Source organism: Nothobranchius furzeri, chromosome 6 (genome assembly GCF_043380555.1).
Source record: "Nothobranchius furzeri strain GRZ-AD chromosome 6, NfurGRZ-RIMD1, whole genome shotgun sequence".
Lineage (NCBI taxonomy): Eukaryota > Metazoa > Chordata > Actinopteri > Cyprinodontiformes > Nothobranchiidae > Nothobranchius > Nothobranchius furzeri.
Genome location: NC_091746.1, coordinates 66,386,189 through 66,408,507, shown reverse-complemented (window position 1 = coordinate 66,408,507; position 22,319 = coordinate 66,386,189). Strand labels below are relative to the sequence as shown.

The 22,319-nt window shown below is 45.2% G+C and overlaps 2 protein-coding genes across 7 annotated transcripts in view; both read left to right on the top strand.

The window, feature by feature from the left end:
* fbp1b (fructose-1,6-bisphosphatase 1b) overlaps positions 1-22,319 on the top strand; it is a 291,591-nt gene that overhangs the window by 174,321 nt on the left and 94,951 nt on the right. The window lies entirely within an intron of this gene.
* slc4a4b (solute carrier family 4 member 4b) overlaps positions 1-22,319 on the top strand; it is a 52,906-nt gene that overhangs the window by 18,967 nt on the left and 11,620 nt on the right. For 4 of the 6 annotated variants that reach the window (XM_054736701.2, XM_015974407.3, XM_054736703.2 and 1 more), the window contains exons 8-18: positions 1,187-1,282; positions 2,754-2,830; positions 3,803-3,960; positions 4,066-4,153; positions 7,171-7,325; positions 9,255-9,392; positions 9,710-9,884; positions 12,405-12,538; positions 15,140-15,402; positions 15,770-15,822; positions 15,962-16,147. In XM_054736701.2, the coding sequence (XP_054592676.2) occupies positions 1,187-1,282; positions 2,754-2,830; positions 3,803-3,960; positions 4,066-4,153; positions 7,171-7,325; positions 9,255-9,392; positions 9,710-9,884; positions 12,405-12,538; positions 15,140-15,402; positions 15,770-15,822; positions 15,962-16,147 (1,523 nt within the window). The remainder of the gene's footprint in view (positions 1-1,186; positions 1,283-2,753; positions 2,831-3,802; positions 3,961-4,065; positions 4,154-7,170; positions 7,326-9,254; positions 9,393-9,709; positions 9,885-12,404; positions 12,539-15,139; positions 15,403-15,769; positions 15,823-15,961; positions 16,148-22,319) is intronic. The other 2 variants (XM_054736702.2, XM_015974408.3) reach the window with 1 other exon arrangement.

Genomic DNA, 22,319 nt, shown 5'->3' with positions numbered 1-22,319 from the left:
CATTCCTTCTATGTCTGGTGTGTTATGAATGCTCTGGTCCGATCATTAAAGGTGTGGTTGACTGAAAAAAAACATTTTTTAATCATTATTTCTGATTATAATCAGTCACTCTGAGTTTTTCATGCAGGCTTAACATGAAAACAGTGTCCAACACCTATCCCCTGCATTAGCTTCTGATAGACTGTGAAATGCTAGGATTTAAAAATTCTGACACTGTGATGTCACAATGTGAATTTGCATTCATGGACTCACCCATTTTGTTCAAACCCACCCACAGTGCAGCGAGGAGAGAGAGCGGAGAGTGTTTTGGTGATAGTGACTTTGCAACATGGCTGAACACGTTCTGTTAGCCAATCAGAAGCGAGGTGTTTGCATATCACTAACATATATGCCCACCTTTGCACCAGCAAACTTCTGCATCTCAGAACAGGAGCATCATAGCTTTTTAAAGGTATTTTTAAGGTATTTTCATAAGGCATTTATTAACAATAGAGAACACCTGCAAACATATTAAATAAACAAGCAAACCACACCTTTAATCAGATTTCCAACTTTTGAGGTAAAATAAGCAGGCTGCCTGTTGAACGGGTAGCCAATCAGAGTGAGGTCACCCTGCAGGCTCCTCCTCTGCCATGTTTAACCCTCTCAAGGACGAACAACTAAGACCTTCAGGGGTACTTCTGAGTTCAAAAATGCTCATGAAATACGTATGTGGAGTAACCAGGTAGGTAGGTTTTAATGTTGCAAATCTGCAACACCCGCCTCCAGAGGGTTATCTGCGAAGTCACGTTTGATCTTGAGTGGTTTTTTGAGATTTGCCGTCTGACCAGTTAATGTTTTTGTGGGGAAAATGGTTTGTGTTTAGAGTGTCGTTTTCCCCATGTCCCGCACACAAGACCAAAAATTTTATATCCATGGAGTGTTTTATAAAAACGCATGACGTCTCAAGTTTTGAAAATGATCAGATAATTAAAAAATGCTGCCGTGTAAACCAGGCCTTAGTAAAAGGACATCTACTTATGTTTCATGTCTTTCAACTTCTCACATCTGGCTTAAACACTAACTAGTACTCAGTTGTTCTTGTGTTTCTCTGATACAACCTTTCACTTCCTTTCTTTCCTCCTTTTCCTCTTTTTCTTTCCTCTTCTGGATCTGTCCCTGACTTCCTGCACCTGGGGCGTTGCAGCATGCTACCCCCTCGAGCACCCCATGCCTTGTTTAACTCCAAACGACACAGTGGAATCATGTGAGGTCATGAGGAGCTCCAGCATGGGATACCTCTGTAAGTGAGGTCACTGCCCTCCAGCTGAAAGTTGCACTGTTCAAACACAATCATCCAGAAAACTAGCAGGAGAGACTTGAATGAACAGAAGGAAAGCTGTGCGACTGAACCAATAAGAACATTTAGGTTCTGTGTAATAAAAATCCTCTTCAGACTGAAGCCAATATGGAAAAAAAACTCTAAATATACTTGGCTAAATATTTGCCTGGCGGCAGAAAGCTGAATTGGTATAGACTGTTTTTAAATGAGGCCAATGAGAGCAGATGAGTAAACTAACCACATTGAACGAAGTTCCAAAGTTTACTGGTTTTCCAATAGTTGCCTGAGCAGCATGTGTCTGCTGACACCTCTTAACCTGCAGATGTGAGCGGACCACATATCCCAGCTCTCCTTCCTCTGGAGGAGCAAATCAAAAGCCACCTGGTGTTGGCGCTAAAGCCAAAAGGGAGACTTCACATCTTTTGAAGTGGTTTTCTTTGTAAAGGTTGTGAACAATAATACGTGTTGTAGCTGAATTTTTGAATATCTGCAGTTTGGAGAAAAATATTATTGTACAGATGAGCTAAAGGCTAGTAACAATGGAGTGAGTTCACAAATGAGTTATTGGTACAGATTAAACTCTTTCTGTTCCCTTGTGAGTGTCTACTGGCTCCACACGGGAATAAAGACCCTCCATCTGTTTGTTTCGTCAGATCTTGGTTACAGGATGCGGTTTCAAGATGTCCCTTATTGTGATGTCACAATAAGGAAAATTAGCATTTAACCCCTCACCACCACTACCAATATCGATGCATATGGAGGCTTCCGCTCTGGATGTGGAGAAGCAACGGCTCTACTCTGAGCCCCTCCCAGATATCTAAGCTCATCACCTCATAGCAGCCAATCAGAGGGTGGGTGGGCGTGGTCATCAGCAGCTTATTTGTATTAAAGTGACAGAACCCTGAAACGGCTTATTCTGGAAGGTACTGAAACAGTCAATCAACCATAGACCTATTATAAATTAAAATTATTATGTCTCATTAAAAACAATTACAATTTGAAAAAGTCATAGAATTTCATTCAATAGTTATTTTCTAAACTTTTTTACTTGAGTCTGAAATACGATGACGTTTTCACTGAAAGTGTGACATTTGGCTAGCATCTGCTAATGTTGCTGTAAGTAATTTACAGTGATGTAAAAGTTTATAAGAACACGTTTACCTGAAATAACTCTGACACTTTTGAGGCACTCCATTTTACAACTGCCCCCGTAGAGACTAGCTGTTAGCTGGCTGGAATGTTCACTAAGCTATTTTCTGCATGTTAGATACTTATTGTTCATAACTTTCTCACAAAAACCTTTAAGCCTCACCACATCTTGCTGATTTGAATGCATCTCTTGTTAATTTTTTGTGCTTTTCTTTACTTTTGCCCACCTTCTTCCTCAGCAAATAAAAGTTTTGATCCTAATTGGTTTACCGCCTTTGTGCAGGTAGTCCAACTACGACCCACCGGAACCTCACGTCCAACAGCCTGAGTGATTTCTCAGATAAACCAGAGAAGGATCAGGTAACTTATTTTTTCTTATTGTTGTAAAGAATAACAGAACATCTGTTCACATCGCAGCAACAGGGTCACACGTGTAGATGTGTTTGTTTGAGCCTGTGAAACTCACACTTGTGCACGTCCATCTGGAGCAACAAAAGCTGTCTGTGTTGTGAGTTTCTGGTGTCTGATGCTTGTCTCGCTGTCATGGCTCAAGATGAAGTGGTTAAATGTAAACTGTCAAAGTGCTCGCAAGTACACAGCACAAGGATGAAACGGTTAAACAGTTACAACACCGTGTGAAACTAGATTTGTTGAGTTTTTTTGGGTTTAAACCAGGGCTTTAGTTAATTATCTCCCTGCAAGTCAGATTTTTTTCACAACTTCCTGTGGTCCGTCTGGTTGTGAGCTGCGAGCCCCCTTGGGGTCTGTGGGGCAAAATCATCAGGATCTCTTTTATTCCATCACATCCCGTTAATCAAACTGTGACGTGGGGGAGTTCAAAGGCCAGGATGACAGGCTGTCCATCTTGTTCCTCAATGTTTGTTTTCAGTATGCCAGAGTACATTGTCCGGCAACCAGTGACTGTTGTTAGCACTGGGAGTGGTTTTCATCCACTCTGGGAAGGGTTTCGGTGTCAAAATTACTTCCAAGTAAATACCTGGAGCGATGATTCTCCAGTAGAAGGTTGCACAATGTCCGTTTCATTTGCTACACCTTTCAGTGGCGTTAATATTCAGTGTTGTGTTTCTGTGTGTTCTTCTGCCAACCTCCAAAGGAAATGCAGTGTAGACTTTGGATATGTCCAGTAGTAAAGCAGGTTTATTAGATGGCGTAAAGTCAAGCTGGTTTTGCTACATAATTTTTGCTACATAATTGAAGGAAAGGGTAGGAACTACCTGTCCTTGCACAGTAAAAACACCACATCAGTCTCTGCTTCATCAAATCCTTGTTCCTTCCTTTCACTGCACGTTTTTGCTGTCTTTGTTCAAACAGCTGAAGAACAAGTTCATGAAGAAGTTGCCCCGTGATGCTGAGGCATCCAATGTGCTCGTTGGAGAAGTGGATTTCCTGGAAACCCCCTTTGTTGCTTTTGTTCGTATGCAGCAGGCCGTCATGCTGGGGGCGCTCACTGAAGTTCCTCTGCCAACAAGGTGCTCAGCTGTAAAATGTCTCCTGCTGCTGACTGAAATTGCAGCTTTTAAACATGCGTTGAACATTAAAAAAATGTCAGTAACGTCTTCACCGTTTCTGCCCAGATTTCTCTTTGTGCTGTTGGGTCCTAAAGGAATATCGAAGTCTTATCGGGAGATTGGAAGGGCCATCGCCACACTGATGTCAGATGAGGTACGTTTTCATCACATTAACAAAAACAGTTTCGATTATTTGTAACAATTCCTTTTTTTGTAGTGTTTTAACTCCATAACAGGTGTTTTAACAGAAGTTTGATGATCTATAAATCTTACATCTACCTTTTCCCCACTGATCTAATGCATTATATTTAAAGGGACTTTACGGAGTTTTGAATTTTTATGCTCGCGATTGCCCCCTCAGGCCAAAAGCGTAACGGCAGCTTCAATAGTAGGCTCGTGCACGAGGCGCGCATGCTGTACGTACACACTCCTAAACAAAAATAACAGTTGAGACAGTCCCGTGTGTGTGTGTGTGTGCGTGTGTGTGAGTGTGTGTGTGGCCCGGAGGACAGAGGACAGGAGAACACGCAGCTAATTAATTAAATAATGTGGTTCTGTACCTTTCTCTTCAGCACAGCCGACAAAGGTTTAAGATGGGTCAGTCCTCCTGCAAGCTCAGATCATTCCCTTCCCTTGCTTGAAAAATTGTTCCAAAATGAAAGTAGAACCCACATCTTTTTTAGCTGTGAATTCAATGCTGTTCGGCAAGTCTCAAATAAAAATTTGGGCATCTTACTGTAAAAAAAATATACCATTAATGTAAAAAACAAACTCTAAATAAACTATGTTCACATCCAGAATCAAACCCAGGTCTTCTGCATGAGAGTCAGACATCTTACAAGGTTAGCTACACTCTAGTAACATTCACAGTATCTGTAACTTTTATATCCTTGATGACAGCTGAAACAACGTCAAACCAAAGAACGGTTCAGAGTGAAAATGGCTATTTTGTTGCTAATTTGCAGGAAATATCTAGAAGAAAGTTCTACAGAAAGTAGCTAAGGGTCCTCAGAAATGTAGCTAGGTTCATCACTAGGCGTTAGGAACAGCGACAAAGTCGCTGAGCTGGCACTGCCTCTCTCTGCTGCTAAAGCTACGGATAGCAAATGCTACGGGCTATTTCCTGAGCGTGAACGCGCATGAAGCAGCCTGCTCGACCCGAGCATCTCTCTTTTTCTGTGATTTTACAGAAAAACAGGCAATCACAGTAAAAATGCCAGGGCTCATTCTACAGGATCAGGGCGTTGCAGGAGAATGTATGAAGAAGAAATGTATTATTTCTATACATGTTTTGGCTGTCAAACTTCCATCTAGTCCCTTTAACCTTTTTAAAGGTCTAATTCACTCATTTTTCAGTAAATCCTGTTGTGGTCTCTGGTATTAAAGAATAACTTGGGTCATTTTCCGGGGGGGGGGGGGGGGGGGCTCTCACGCTTTTGGGTTAAGCCTGGGCATTTTTCATGCCCACATCTTCTTGCATGTAGCCTCCACTGTTAATACTGTTGCTGCTGCTACTCTCGCATTGTGCACTTATCACTAGTTTATCATGTCACGATTTGGATGTATTTTCTTGGGGTGATTGCAGACCGGAGTCGTATGTTTCTGTTGATTTTTTTTTTTTTGAACACTGGAGACTGTTTGGTCGTGGGAGTGCTCGATAAGATGTCACGAGGGCAACTCAAGACATTGTTCACGAGAGATTTGTCTAGATGAGCCAAAAAGCGTACAGTATGGGAGTAGAAGTTAATCAGAGGAGTGAGGAGCGAAAAACTGCGGGATTACAAGTTTAATATTCATCATATGCAAATGTCTCTCCTCTGATTGGCGAACAGCAGCATGACTCTTCTGCTGCCTTCATTAACAAAACTCAGAACACTTTAAAGCATATTTGCTAATGCTAACCATTAGCTTCTACTAGCAGAGATGATCTTTGCTCTCTCCTGGCTGCAAAATCAAAATGGCCTCCCTGAGGGCAGTCACAACCCAAGGTGGGCGGGACCATGACTGCAAATTTCCCCAGATGTAAAAGAGTCTGTCTAAATATAGCTAATTAATTATTCAAGTTCTAATGATCTGTCTCTAATGTGTTCTCACGTGGAAATAACCAGGGAATATTCCTTTGAGTCTTTGCTTCATTTTTGACAAAAGACCCGCATGGTGTTAACATTAAAAAGCACCCACTTGCTTGATGCCATTTGTGTTTTTGTCCCAACGGCTGTCTGGATTGTTGATACTCGAGCACATGCTGCCTTTTCCCACAGCCACAGGCCTCGAATCATCCCTTGTCATATCTTTATGTCAATATGGAAGGTTAGAAAGTGTTTCGACTGGATTTCCTGAAGTTAAACTTTGCCCTCTAACCTCCCTCGTCATTACCTTGTCACGGCTTTATCAGATGTTTGTGTTTTCGAGTCATCGCCTTGTGTGTTTTCGTAGCACTCGTATTGCCAGATGAGCTCGAAGTTTGCACAAATGTCTGCTGGTTATTGAGAAAGAGCTCAAATTGGTTGCAGAATGGTGTAAACAGAAGTCTGCTGGTGTTTTTGTTCAATTTCATAAAGACGTTAAATGTAGTTACAGTTGGCTTTTTTACAGGCTTTTTCCAGAGCCGTGTCCAGGACTTTTAAAATGGGGTGACCCATGTGGGGCACTTGTTTATGCATGGGTGGCACCAATGGTTATGCTTATTTATTTATTTACACAAATCGTTTATTTATTTACTTTCTAGTGAATGTTGGAGTTTCACATTGCACAATCACTATTTTTTTCTATTCATCTTCTAGTTTTGTGGTGGTTAGCAAATCACTTCTTGTTGCATTATTGCCACCAACTGGAGTTGAGTGGGACTCTAAATACTATTTATGTGAATATGAAAAAATAATAAATAATATTAATACCACAGAAATATTCTGTAGGCCTGGGCTAGAAGACAATGTTAAAGGTGCATGCTACCACACACTATTTTTGGAGTTTACAACTCAAGCCTTTTGTCGACAATGTAAATTCAATTTAAACTGGAACTTAGTAGGGTGGCACCTGGGGTGGCCAATCAGCTTCTAAGGGTGGCATGTGCTACCCCAGGCCACTCCCTGGACACGCCCCTGGCTTTTTCTAAGTAAATGATATATTTTATTAATAATTACCAATGATTTTATATTTGTCTTTTGGAAGGTATTCCATGATATCGCCTACAAAGCAAAGGACAGGCAGGACCTGCTGGCGGGTATCGATGAGTTCCTGGATGAGGTGATCGTCCTCCCTCCTGGAGAGTGGGACCCTGACATCAGGATAGAGCCGCCTAAATCCCTGCCTTCTTCAGACAAAAGGTCAGTGCCAGTCCACATAATAATCCAAATAAGGCCCTGTCCACACGTAGCCGGGGATCTGCCAAAACGTAGATATTTTTCTACGTTTTGGCCTGTCATCCACACGAAAACTGAGTTTTTTCACACGAAAACGGATCTTTTTAAAAACTCCGGTCAAAGTGAAGATCTGCGTTTTCTCCATTTTGGGCATCTGCGTGTGGACAGACAAAACCGGAGTTTTAAGGTCCGCAACGTCACTTTCCGCGACAAAAAATGCTGACATCACGTGTGCGACCTGTGTTTACACTAGCCGACATCATGGAAGCCCTCAGAGCTGTGATCAACTGTCCAAGCGCTTTCTGCTTGTTTGTTTCTGCAAGTGGAATTACTGCTCCTTGCGGAAGACCACAGACGAAGGACGAGGTTAAGAACGGGGAAGTACTGCCACCTACAGGTCTGGCATGTCCTTAACAATGTATTTATCCGGGTACGTGTGGACAGAGTTTGTTTTTAAAACGCGGTGGTGTGGATGCACGTTTTTGGAGGGGCGGATATTCGTTTTTAAAAAACCCCGGCTACGTGTGGACTAGGCCTAAAGCACTCCGTTAAAACATGGTGGCCAAACGGGAGCATGGGCTGACTTTTGGGTGCATTGTTTTTACTGGCATGCCCAAAGTGTGGCTCTGGGGCCATTTGCAGCCCTTGGAGTGACTTTGTGCAGTCCCAGTTAAAAGTGGGATTTCTCTCCAGCAGGCTGTTGGTGCAGATTGAGACTTTTTAAAAACATTTTTATGTTCAGATTCTTACATTTGAGGCCTGTTCTTGAGAAGTGCAAATAAAGGAAAACGGTACATTTTATTGTAGACTTAAAATTTGAATTAGCATTCCCCTTTCTGTTGTGTAACACAGGTGAAATCTGATAAAGAGCTGCATTATCTCATTATAAAAAGGGCCATTTTAGTGAAATACTTCAGAAAACGCCTCCCTCTTTGCAGCTTTTTAGCTCGGCCACTTTCTCACAAATTTTATAAATCTGCATATTTTCCCTTTGTTCTGTCTCTTCTATGTTTTCCTCTCCGAAACCATTAACTTTTACTAAATACAAGCTGAACTTGTATCTCAAACATTAAAGAGGAACTAAGCAGTTTTGGCTTGCTTTTAGCACCCCCTAGTGTCAGCTTGTAGAACAGAAAGCAAAATCTACCTTCTCACTGTGTGTTCATCCTTTTAACACCTTAATCTAACAGCTGAGACATTTCCCCAGTGATTCATCACTAAATTAAACAAATCAGCTGTGCTCATGATCTAAAACATGCAGGGAAGGGGCTGGAACCAGACTTCGACGCCAGCGATGTCGGCTCTGTTCTTTTATAAGTCCCAACGGAGCGGCCCACCAGTCTGAAGTTGCATGTAGAATATTCTGATCTCAGGGGGCAATGGGGGCTGGGTGGTGTTTCATTACCCTGTAAAGGGTCATTTTAGCACATTCTGCTTCAAGAAAATGATTTAAAAATATGAACAAGTATCCCTTTGAACAACATTTATGCAGGCGTCACCATCAGACCTTTCTGCCACTGACTGTTCAGATCCATTTCAAGGAAGCTTGGAGGTTTCATTCCTACTCGTAGTTTCTGGCTGGTTGTTTTAGTAAAAATGCCATCAGGAAGTGGAAGACATGGGTGTGTGGTTACCATGGTGACACTAAACAGCAGAACTAAGCTAAACAGAAATGTTTTTACTCTTCTTATGCAATTTTGACTTTTTTTAATTAAAATGCTTGTTTTTCTTCCCTAAATAAAGCACATCCTGACAGACCGTTGTGCCTTACTTTAAAAAATAAACAATTAAAAGTCACAACAATGCCTCTTTCGACCTTTTTAGTGCAAGTTTGTTTTCTTTTTCAAGTTTCTAATGAGCTGAAACAATGTTTTTATCTTGTGTTTCTCAAAGGAAGAACATGTATTCTGGGCTTGAGATGCCTCAGATGAACGGGGACACTCCTCATGATTCGGGACACGGAGGTGGAGGAGGAGGAGGAGGAGGTGGAGGAGGACACCAAGTTGGAGAGGAGCTTCAGCGCACAAGAAGGTAATTAGAGAATTCCTGATGAGCCGAAAAGCTAAAGATGTTTGGCACCTTTTCAAAAGTTCACATGATGGACGTCCAGTCTTGAAAATGAGGGTATTATCATCATGTTTATAATCTGGATGGGATCCGATGGCTGCCAGTGAAGATGTGTCAAACTAAAGTCTCATTAACGGAAAACGTTTTATCCTCCAGCAGCTTACGATAAGGAAATGTTTCACAAGGAACTGGAGAACAATAGAAACACTTCACTGCTGATTATACTTTTGCATTTGCCTCTCCTTTCTTACGAAACCACGTCTGCTAATGTCGTCCTTCAGGTTCTGTGGAGGTCTGATCCTGGACGTGAAGAGGAAGCTGCCATTTTTTGCCAGCGACTTTTACGACTCACTCCACATCCAGTCCCTGTCTGCCATCTTGTTCATCTATCTGGGCACCGTCACCAATGCCATCACTTTTGGAGGTCTGCTTGGAGATGCCACTGAAAACATGCAGGTAAACCCCCAAACGCAGACTTTACACGTTTACCCTGGTGCTCGGCTCTCAAGAGCAGGTTCACGGAGATACCTTACCGTTTTACTTCTGTAGCACACATGAAAACGGCATGGGAGCCGATCAAAGTGCTCCACATGACATCGTCTTGAAAAACGATAAAAGAATATTACAAAACAGATGAAAGCAGTTAATGAATAAAACCATCACACAGCATAAAGGAGTCACTGGCCAAACCTCAAGTCATACAAGTTTGTCTTTAACTGTGATTTAAACATTGCGATGGATGATGCCGGTCTGATTTTGAAGGGCGGTGCATTTCTGAGCACAGGGGCGGCATACACAGAAGCCTGCCTCCACTCTGCTTTGATTCATGATCGGTGTGCAGAGTAACAAGTGATCAGGTCCGACGGGTCAGATTGAGCAGGTCCGACAGACAGGAGGGTGTGAGAACATTCACAAAAGCAATACCTTAAACCAGCGGTGCCCAATCCTGGCCCTGGAGGGCATCCAGCAGGTTTTAGTTTTAACTCTGCTTCAGTGCAGCTGATTTCAATCAGCAGGTGATTAGCAGGCGTCTGCAGAGCTTCATGAGCTGCTGCACAGGTGATTGAGCCTCCGAATCAAGTGTGTTGGAGCAGAGAAACCACACAACCTGCTGGATACGGGCTCTCCAGGACCAGGATTGGGCACCCCTGCCTTAAACTTTACTTTAAAAGCTACGGGAACCCAATAGAGGATGTAGCGGAGTGTTATGACTGCGTCTATTTGTGTTCGTCTGGAATCTCGCTGCAGCGTTCTGAACAATCTGCAGGCGCCTCGGGGCAGACGAGGCTCACTAGACGAGAGGTAACAAAGACACGCGCAACAGATTCCAAATGTTACCTTTTTTACTTGATCAGTCGAAATATGATCGTCATTCTGAGTTTAGCATGCGTGCTGAATGTGAAAATGGTCTTCTACCCGTTTCCTGCATTGTCAGCAGAAAGAAAACAGACGGGGAACCGCTCAAGTTAGAAACCCCCCACCTATGCCACACTGTAAATTAGCATTCATGGACTCATCCATCTTGGCTCGAGAAGGGGAAGGCTGCTGTTGATTTAGCATCCAGGAGAGAGTAGAGCACATCTCTGGTTGGTGAAAGCTAACCGTTAGCATTAGCAACTCTACAAAATTGCAGAATTCCTTTGGGCTTGTGTTATTTGTGGAGATAAAACATCAATGTTGCAAATCCACTGGACGGGGTAGAGTCACGTTACTGTTAAACAGTCAGAGGTGAGATGTTTAATTATTTAATAATTATGAGAAATACTCCTACTTCCTGAAACAAGAACCGAATTGAAAAAGCGGGTGAATGGGAGCTTTGAAATGCAGCTCTGTTGGGTTTGTTATTGTCGGAATGTTCTTGTTGAATGAAAGTGAAGATTTTATAGTATCTGTATGGTTTCCTGACATCAGTGTTTTCTGTAATGACAAAATAAAAACAAAAAACTTTAAAGTAATACTCCAACAAAAGCTTTTAGTGCAGAAAATAGTCGTTATAAACCCAAACAGGCTTTTACATTTGGATCATTATTAACCAATACAATGTTCAAGCTACATTAAACTACAAAAAATAATTGAGGAAGACCCAATCACGCTAATTTCCTTCTCTAACTGGTGACTCGGATCAGTTTGTGTCGATTATACGTTGAGGAACTAATAGTTGTGGATCTCAGCTGAATGGAGGAGTAGAAGATGCAGAAGTTCGTTTACTTGACAGACTGAAGATAACGGGGCTTGCCATGAACTCTGCAGGTGTTTTCTGCTCCGTCACAGTTTCGTGTGTTAAACTAATTCTCTCTCTTCAGCTGATTAGCCATGCTGATTTAAGGCTTAGAGGCTCACTCCAGAACAACCTGCCCCACCAACTGTTGATTCCCTACCAGAGTTGTTTCTAACCTGTGGACGACAGCCGACCCAGATTGCTGTGTCAGTCCCGATGGGCCCTGTGGGTAACAGTCTGTCCAGGGTGGAGGTAGTGATGTCAGCCTCTCCTGTGACGGAGACCTGGCCTCAGGGATTGGCCTTTGCTGTAAATAACCACAGATCCAGATTACTACTGTATCCGCACCATGGTGCCTGAACGATCCCCCCCCCCCTCCTCCAATCATCACTGATCCTTTCTCCTGCATCCCTCCTTCTTTTCACCTCCCAGCTCAGAACAGGGACTCCCTGCCCTCTGTTAACCCTTCTCCATGTTTACATGAGGACAAAACCTCTGCCGTTTGCTCATTCAGCAAACTGTTTCTGAAAGGTAAAGAAAGAAGCTGATTTCACTGGAAACGGGAAAGGCAGGTTCTGATAGGATCGCGTTCCAGTCATGTAATATGGTGTGGGAAAAACAAAACTTTCTTCTGCACACATCAGTAAATGAGAAAATACAGAAATGCAGTTCTAGAGAAGTTTATTGTGTGGATGTACTGTTGGTGTTTTAATAGATTTTTCTTCACGAGTCATGTGACGCGTGTTTTGCGCTTGCAGGGAGTGTTGGAGAGTTTCCTGGGCACGGCGCTGACAGGAGCCGTGTTCTGTCTGCTGGCTGGCCAGCCTCTGACCATCCTCAGCAGCACAGGACCTGTGCTAGTCTTCGAACGGCTTCTCTTCAATTTCAGCAAGTGAGAAACTGTTAAAATTATTCTGTCACCAATAAAAACCTTACTGTTGAAATATAGCAGAAGCAGCAGTCTGATGCTTTTGTGCACACGTAGCTTGGTGTTCCACAAAACAAAGATGTTTATGGTTTAGCTGGTTGTCCCCATGAAAGTGAAGATATACGACACCAAATGCAATTCTTAAAAAGACCCCTGACCAAGATGGAGACTTGGGCTTTTTCTGTGTGAATGTAATCAGGGTTTCCTCTTTAGTGACATCACTGCCTGTGTCAAAAAATGCTCTATCACATGTGACCTGTGTTTCCGCTTGTTTTTACAAACTCAGTTACTGTTGTGTCGAAGAGCACAAATTACACCTCTTGTTCATGAACGTGCACCTCTAGCCGGTCGACAGCTGAAACGCATTGTTTTACTGCGGTCGCCGACTCTGCGCCTAAGAACGCGTTAAGTGCATGCACACCCTGTGATGGAAATGTTTATGTAAGCAGATGTCTAACGCTATTGACTAATGCCGAGCGGCGCTCAATTCAAATTGCACGAGGCTCTAAAAGGTATTGTTTGTATCGCAGTCCAGGGTATGATCATCAGTGTTACAGATTTTTACAGAATTGTGCATAATTCCTGAAATGGAGAAAACTCGACAACGCAGACGAGTTGGGCAACTACTGCCGCCTACTAGGGGCTGCGTGACTTTTTTTTTTTTAAAGTTGACAGTCAAGTAATGAAAATCGAGTCGACTTCGACTAGTCGTTGATGACGTCATACACCTGAAGCGGCGGGGGCTGTCGGTTGGTTCGCTGGAGTTTTTGACAATTAAAATTGCACCCACATTTTCAAAGTTAAACACATTTCTTTTAACAACGGTAGTGTCTGCATCTATACTGCTCCACTTCAGCGCCCCCCCCGGGCGCAGCGGCCGCAAACTCACTGATGCGCCTGCAGCCTCTCGGAGTTCCTGCTGCTCTAAACATAAAAATAATTATTTCATTTTCTGTTCCTCACTTCTGATTACCTTCAATGGTGTCTGTTTGTTGCAACCACCAGGTACAAAAACTAACTTGTTTTTATTTGACTATTTTTCTGTCCTGCCTGTTTATTATCTTCCTGCATCTCCTCTCAATCCTAAAGAGAAACTGCTACCTGGGTTCATATATATTCACCTTATGAGTTACCTTTGAACTGCAGTTCTAAAAGATCTACCGACCACAAAAACAGCGGAGTGCTCGCCGGCCGCATCAGTGAGGTGCGTCACCGGAGGACAAAACAGGTGATGCGCTCCGCTCCACAGCAGCGAAAAGCATCAGGCACAATTAAAAGACAGAAAACATAAAAGGAAATGAGCCGACATGAACGATCGCGTGTTAAATTTGTTTTTGAGGTGGCGACATCTGATTTGATAATGTTGCTGTGGCCGTGCTCAGGACGCAGATGTCTGGAGCGCGTCAACGATCAGAGCTTTGAGCTGGTTAAGGTTAGGATGGGGGTGAGGGGAAGGTTAAATTGCAAGAGGGTAAAGGTCACAATTTGGTTAAATGTCCGTTTGACCGCTGGACGCTCTGGCACAACGTGTCGCCTCCCGACGCGCAGGAGCTTGTCACCTGCTTTCACCCGCTGTCTTTTCCGAGGACTGCATCTTGTCGGTCATTATCACATGACTGCGACTAGTCGATGACAGGCATAAAAAGTCACTACAGAGCAGTGAAGTCGACCAGTCGACTAGTTCATACAACCCCTACCGCCTACAGGCTGGGCATGCCTATGAACATGTTTCAGAGTTTAGTGGAGTTTTTGCTGAAAACAAGGTGGTGTCGACCCAAATTGTCTTCCTAGATGAAGAGGAGGATATTTTGTTTTACAGAAACGCTACTACACTTGTGTGTGTGCAAGGCCTGAGAAAAGGGTATAGTTTCCATTTTTAGAGGCTTTTTTTGTATTTTTATGAGATCCTAAGTTATTGAGATGGATTCAGAGTTGGCTAGCAGCAGTTCGTTTGATATTCATTACACTCGAGCTGTTTTTATTCATTGTAAATCTCACAGTAGTGACAGATAGCTCACAGCACTGCTTTGTGCTTCAGCCTCGTGTTCAGACTCCGGGACAAGACCAACTCCTCGTGTAGAACCAAACACGGGAGCTAAATGAATAAAGCACATACTCTATACAAATTATTTTATTGAGAACTAGAACAGAGCTCTCTGCAATCATTTTACCTTGGCGAAAGGCCGTTGTCCTCCTGCTGCTGCACCCTTTCTCCCAGACGGCCTTCTAACATTACCCAGCAGCATGCTGGTTTGGTTCCATTATTAATAATTCACTCTCATTTAATTTCACACCGAGTGGTGAATGTCGAGGCGTCTGTGGCCTCCAAACGATCTGAATGGATACAGCGTTAGCAGCAGCTGCTAGGCTGCTCACAGCTGCTTAATATGCTGCACCACAAGAGCCATCTAAAAGCCCGTAGTCTTGTTACAGCCTTGAACGTGTTTTACTTCAGTGTTCCATCAGGCCAGACCGTGAGGTTACTGGAAATTCTGAAAGGGATTTTCACTCATTTTTAAATAAAAGAAAGTTTCCACGAATGGTTTTTGCTTTCTTCCCCTGCAGGGACAACAGCTTCGACTACCTAGAGTTTCGGCTGTGGATCGGCCTGTGGTCTGGTTTTCTCTGTCTGGTGCTGGTCGCCACAGATGCCAGCTTCCTGGTGCAGTACTTCACTCGTTTCACAGAGGAAGGCTTCTCGGCACTCATCAGCTTCATCTTCATCTACGATGCTTTCAAAAAGATGATAAAGCTGGCCCACCACAACCCCATCAACCCTGGGTACAACCTGAACCTCGTCACTCAGTACGACTGCCGCTGCGTGCCAGGTAGCGTCAGCAGAACAAAGACCGGTTTGATGGATGAGTCAGACATCTCGATGGTTTCACCATCATGCCAATCTTTGTAATGATGCAAAACACTGAGAACCTGGGCCGTTTCAGTAGAGGTTTTTCGGTGTGGCGTTTGTAGTATGTTTTTTTGTGTTTGCAGTAGAAATAGCAAATGATACTAGCATGTGTCAGGTTGTAGAGAGCTCTGTTTACTTTCTCAGCAGCCCCATCGGTGTGTAGTCATGACTGGGCACTATTGCTGGTGCAGAAATGTTGACACAGATTTAACATGGCGAATGTGAAACGGCTGATATCAGGAGTATTCTCTTTTCGCTGATAAGATATTATTGTTTCTTCTCACCAGGCAACTCGTCGGGACTTGTTGAAAGTTCAGCCTGGACAAACAGTACTGATCTGGTATGTTGGTGTCCTTGATTTCCTTTTTTTTTTTTTCACATTTGGCAGAACATTATGAGCAGAATTAAATTACATTCTTCAAAGCTGCTTTTATCCACATGTCCGATTGTGTTTGGGTCTTTCTTCTTTCTTTCTGCAGCCAGAGAACGCCACCTGGGCATCCCTGAGCAAGGAGGAGTGTCTGGATAACGGAGGACTGTTGATCGGCGAGGCTTGTGGCTACGTGCCTGACATCACCCTAATGTCCTTCATCCTGTTCTTTGGGACCTACACCTGCTCCATGGCTCTAAAGAAGTTCAAAACTAGCCGATTCTTCCCCACAACAGTGAGTGACAACCTTCTGTTGGAGAATAAATGGGAATTGCTAGTGTGATTCCCATACTCAGAGGTGTTTAACCTCCAGAGACACACGGTTGTAATATTACAACATCAGATTTAAGTCTACAAAAATAAACCTTCCCCATTTTTTTTCTTTTTAAAACCACATTTACATTGCTAATATGTCCTATTGTTCAGTTCTGCAACACTATTGGCTGTTAAAATGTGTAAATAGGCCCGTTTATCTGGCCTCCTAGAACAACATGTGAAAGGTTAAAAAAATATTTTGCAGTTGTTTTCTAAATTTGGGTCTCTGGGGGTTAACTTGCTTATGTGAGGGGGTGTTATACAGGGTTAAATACATGGTTTTGTTTTTCCTGAACACACTGACATTTTTCAGCCAGTGGATCAAAAATAATATACTCTCACCTCCTCTAAATTGCCTCTATTTTGTCTTTCGTGGCACTCTTATTGTGAAAGCATGGATCAATGTTTATGTATGTGTGTGTGTGTGTGTGGGGGGGGGGGGGGGGGGGGATTTTTTATCAATATGTTGATCAATAAACCCATTTCCTGGATCTAAAGAGAGAGACAAGAATCAATAAGGAAAGCAGACAAGTCAACCGGTTATAACTGTGGCACATGCACCAGGCAAAATGCCCCGAACATCTGATCACAGAGTTTATTTCAACAAAGAGATAAAGATGGGAGTGAGGTCATTGTGAGTGGAGAGAGAGAGAGTCAGTGTGTGTATGGGTGTAGGAGAAGAACAGTGTTTGGGTGTGTGTGTGAGAATGCTTCAGGACATTTGTTAACGGGTTAAAGCAATGAAATATAAAATTTCCATGACATAATCCCTCCTGTTTATCCGAATAGGATAACCAAACAAAAGAAAGCAACAAAACAAAAAATAATAAATAAGTAATTTTATCCACTTCCATAACTTGTCACCATTATCTATGAAAGCTACATCAATCACGACTTAAGGAATAGGGAAGGGGTAAAACCAGGAAAGGTGATCATCTCGGTAGTCATGAGGACCAATAGGGTACAAATCAAGCAACTCATGACAAATATGATAAGCATCAAAACAAGAAAAATAATAATAATAAATGCTACGATGAGATGGGAAAGGTTCAGAATCAACACGATGAAGTGAGGACACAGCAAGAGGTGCTGCATTTGTTTGTCGTTTACTGATTTTAATCTCAATCCTGATAACTTCATCCAAAGAATCATTCCATATAAAGTGTAATAGAAAAATCAGCAAAATAATAAGAACAAATAAGGTAATAAACACAATGTGGCAAACACAACTGACAATAATATCTTACAGCAGTTCACAGAGATAAGAGAATGGAATCAGCTAAATCAACACAATTATAACCTCAAGAAAAGCTATTTCATACATGTTGAAACGAATTTACTGTGATGCACAATCCTACAATTTATGGCAGTTCCTGTAAGGAGATTGGGAAGGGTTAGCAAAACCATATAATACACAGAAAATATCAGTATAATTTATGGAAACGTCGTCGTCGTCGTCGTCGTCGTCTTCCTCCGCTTATCCGGGTCCGGGTCGCGGGGGCAGCATCCCAACTAGGGAGCTCCAGGACGTCCTCTCCCCGGCCTTGTCCACCAGCTCCTCCGGCAGGACCCCAAGGCGTTCCCGGACCAGATTGGAGATGTAACTTCTCCAACGTGTCCTGGGTCGACCCGGGGGCCTTCTGCCGGCAGGACATGCCCGAAACACCTCCCCGGGGAGGCGTCCAGGAGGCATCCTGACCAGATGCCCAAACCACCTCAACTGGCTCCTTTCGATCCGGAGGAGCAGCGGTTCTACTCCGAGTCCCTCCCGAATGTCCGAGCTCCTCACCCTATCTCTAAGGCTGAGCCCGGCCACCCTACGGAGGAAACTCATTTCGGCCGCTTGTATCCGCGATCTCGTTCTTTCGGTCATTACCCAAAGCTCATGACCATAGGTGAGGATTGGGACGTAGATCGACCGGTAAATCGAGAGCCTGGCTTTCTGGCTCAGCTCCCTCTTCCCCACGACAGATCGGCTCAGCGTCCGCATCACTGCAGACGCCGAACCAATCCGCCTGTCGATCTACCGATCCCTCCTACCCTCACTCGTGAACAAGACCCCGAGATACTTAAACTCCTCCACTTGAGGTAGGACCTCTCCCCCGACCCGGAGGTGGCAAGCCACCCTTTTCCGGTCGAGAACCATGGTCTCAGATTTGGAGGTGCTGATCCTCATCCCAGCCGCTTCACATTCGGCCGCGAACCTACCCAGCAAGAGCTGAAGGTCAGAGCTGGATGAAGCTAGGAGGACCACATCATCCGCAAAAAGCAGAGACGAGATTCTCCTGCCACCAAACTCGACACACTCCACACCACGGCTGCATCTAGAAATTCTGTCCATAAAAGTGATGAACAGAACCGGTGACAAAGGGCAGCCCTGGCGGAGTCCAACCCTCACTGGGAACAGGTCCGACTTACTACCGGCTATGCGGACCAAACTCACGCTCCTCTGGTAAAGGGACTGAATGGCCCTTAACAGAAAGCCACCCACCCCATACTCCTGGAGCGTCCCCCACAGGGTGCCCCTGGGGACACGGTCATAAGCCTTCTCCAAATCCACAAAGCACATGTGGATTGGTTGGGCAAACTCCCATGCCCCCTCCATCACCCTTGCAAGGGTATAGAGCTGGTCCACAGTTCCACGGCCAGGACGAAAACCACATTGCTCCTCCTCTATCTGAGATTCAACTATCGATCGGACCCTCCTCTCCAGTACCTTGGCGTAGACCTTTCCAGGGAGGCTGAGGAGTGTGATCCCCCTATAGTTGGAACACACCCTCAGGTCACCCTTCTTAAAGATGGGGACTACCACCCCGGTCTGCCACTCCCTAGGAACTGCCCCCGATGACCACGCAATGTTGTAGAGACGTGTCAACCATGACAGCCCTACAACATCCATAGCCTTGAGATACCCAGGACGAACCTCATCCGCCCCCGGGGCTCCGCCGCTGTGTAGTTGTTTGACTACCTCAGCAACTTCTGCCCCCGAGATCGGACAGTCCATCCCCAGGCCTCCCAGCTCTGGTTCCTCCTCGGAATGCGCATTGGTGGGATTGAGGAGCTCCTCAAAGTATTCCTTCCACCGTCCGACTATAGCCTCAGTTGACGTCAGCAGCTCCCCATCCCCACTGTAAACAGTGTGAGCGAGTTGCTGCCTTCCTCTCCTGAGGCGCCGGACAGTTTGCCAGAACCTCTTTGGAGCCGATCGATAGTCTTTCTCCATGGCCTCACCAAACTCCTCCCACGCCCGAGATTTTGCCTCGGCAACTGCCACTGCTGCACCCCGCTTGGCTATCCGGTACCTGTCTGCTGCCTCCGGAGACCCACAGACCAGCCACGCCCTGTAGGCCTCCTTCTTCAGCCTGACGGCTCCCCGAACCTCTGGTGTCCACCAGCGGGTACGGGGGTTGCCACCACGACTGGCACCGGCCACCTTACGACCACAGCTAGCAACAGCCGCCTCGACAATCGCAGAGTGGAACAAGGCCCACTCGGACTCAATGTCCCCCACTGCTCTCGGGACGTGGTCAAAGCTCTGCCGGAGGTGGGAGTTGAAGACCGTCTTGACAGGTTCTTCTGCCAGGCGTTCCCAGCAGACCCTCACTATGCGTTTGGGTCTGCCAGGTCTACGCGGCATGTTCCCTTGCCATCTGATCCAACTCACCACCAGGTGGTGATCAGTTGACAGCTCCGCCCCTCTCTTCACTCGGGTGTCCAAAACATACGGCCGCAGGTCAGATGATACGACTACAAAATCTATCATCGACCTGTGACCTAGGCTGCCCTGGTACCAAGTGTACCGGTGGGCATCCTTATGTTCGAACATGGTGTTCGTTATGGCCAAACTGCGGCTTGCACAGAAGTCCAATAACAAAACACCGCTCGAGTTCTGATCAGGTGGGCCGTTCCTCCCAATCACACCCCTCCAGGTCAAGCTGTCATTGCCCACGTGAGCATTGAAGTCCCCCAGCAGGACAATGGAGTCCCCTGATGGAGCACTATCTAGCACTCGTCCCAGGGACTCCAAAAAGGGTGGGTACTCTGAACTGATATTTGGCCCATAAGCACAAACAACAGTCCGGACCCGTTCCCCGACCCGAAGGCGCAAGGAAGCTACCCTCTTGTCCCCCGGGGTAAACCCCAACACACAGGCAGAGAGTCTCGGGGCTAACAAAAAGCCAACCCCAGCCCTCCGCCTCTCACCCCGAGCAACTCCAGCAAAGTAGAGTGTCCAACCCCTCTCCAGGTCTCGGGTTCCAGAGCCAATGCAATGTGTCGAGGTGAGTCCGACTATATCTAGCCGGTACCGCTCAACCTCTGCCACAAGCTCCGGCTCCTTCCCCGCCAGCGAGGTGACGTTCCATGTCCCAAAAACTAGTTTTCTTGTCCGGGGATTGGACCGCCAAGGCTCCCGCCTTGGTCTGCCACCCGATTCACATTGCACCGGACCCTTCATGTTCCTCCTGCGGGTGGTGGGTCCACAGTTGGACGAGCCCATGTATCCGGTTCGGGCTGGGCCCGGCCGGGCCCCATGGGCGAAAGCCCGGCCACCAGGCGCTCGCTCACGGGCCCCAACCCCAGGCCTGGCTCCAGGGTGGGACCCCGGTAACCCTCCGGGCCGGGTACTCCGACTCTTCGTTTTCACCGCCATGAAAGATCCTTCGAACCGTTCTTTGTCTCACCCTTCACCTAAGACCAATTTGTCATGGGAGACCCTACCAGGGGCACTAAGTGCCCCAGACAACATAGCTCCTAGGATCATTAGGGCACTCAAACTCCTCCACCACGATAAGGTGACGGTTCAAGGAGGAAACATCAGGTGAATTTAATTTAAACTTCAAGTTGCAGACGAGTCTTCCTGTGAATGAGGAAAATATGAAGGTGTAATATTAATTTATGCAGCTCCAACTATGGCAGAGCTGAGGCAAGCCAGGCATTCTTCATCAAAAGGAAGCGCTTGTCCGTGGATTGAGAGTCCCGGTTGGAGAATAGTTTTGAAGGTCAGAGTCTTCTTCCATTGATCAGGATGGTTTCAGTCTTACGTTGATGAGTACCTTGAAGTCCAGGTCCGGAGTACAATAATGGAGTTCGGGATGTGAGCGCACAGTTCAACTTCTCAATAGGAAGACGTCAGGGTCCTTCCATGGCGTGTTGAGGTGGTTGTCCAACTGTCAGGGAGCTGATCTTGTCCCCGAAAAGTCCTTCAGGTCCTTGACCGTGAAACCAGTCTAGAGATTTGGGTGCAGGTGCTTGAAGTAGTTGATCTTTTCCCAGCGTCTCTTCTTCACTGTGTCCTGTTGTAGTTGCGTCCAGGGGGTCTTCAGCCGAGGTGGATGCAGGTTACATTGTCCTGTAGGTGCGCGGTCAGTGAGGAGCCCCAATCCGTTCAGTTTCAGTTCAAGTTCTAGTGCCCCCTCAAATACTGCTGTCCCAGTCGTTCCATCAGGTGCTGAGAGGCAGCCCAATGCAGGCCATGAACGTGCACCAACAACAGCAATGTGGTGAACCCAGCAAGCTTGAAGCAGATCTTTATCTTTATCTTCACCGGCGTTGAGAAGAAGAAGGAGAAGGAGAAGAAGAAGAAGAAGAAGAAGAAGAAGGAGAAGGTATCATTTCTATAGCACCTCTCAAGATAAAAATCACGAGGCGCTTTACAAAAAAAAAGTAAAAATATAAAAAAGCATTTAGAAAATGTTTAAAAATATATTTAAAATGAGCAAAAATAGGCAATTGGGATTTAAAAGAAAAAATGTTAAGAGAGAGAGAGAGTGAACAGGAAAGAGGGAAATCAGTGGATCCTGAGGAAGGTGGAATAGTTGGGGAGAGCAGAATAGAGAGTGGTGAAGAAGGTCATACAAAAGCCAGCTTGAACAAGTGAGTCTTCAGCTGCTTTTTAAAGGAGACCACTGAGTCCACTGATCTCAGGCTCAGGGGGAGAGAGGTCCAGAGTCTGGGGGCCACAGCAGCAAATGATCTGTCACCTTTGGTCTTTAGCCTGGTGCTGCACAACCAGTAAAGTCAAGTCAAAGTTCCATTAGTTGTCACACACACAGGTGTGTGTGCGACATTTGTTCTCCGCATTTGACCCATCC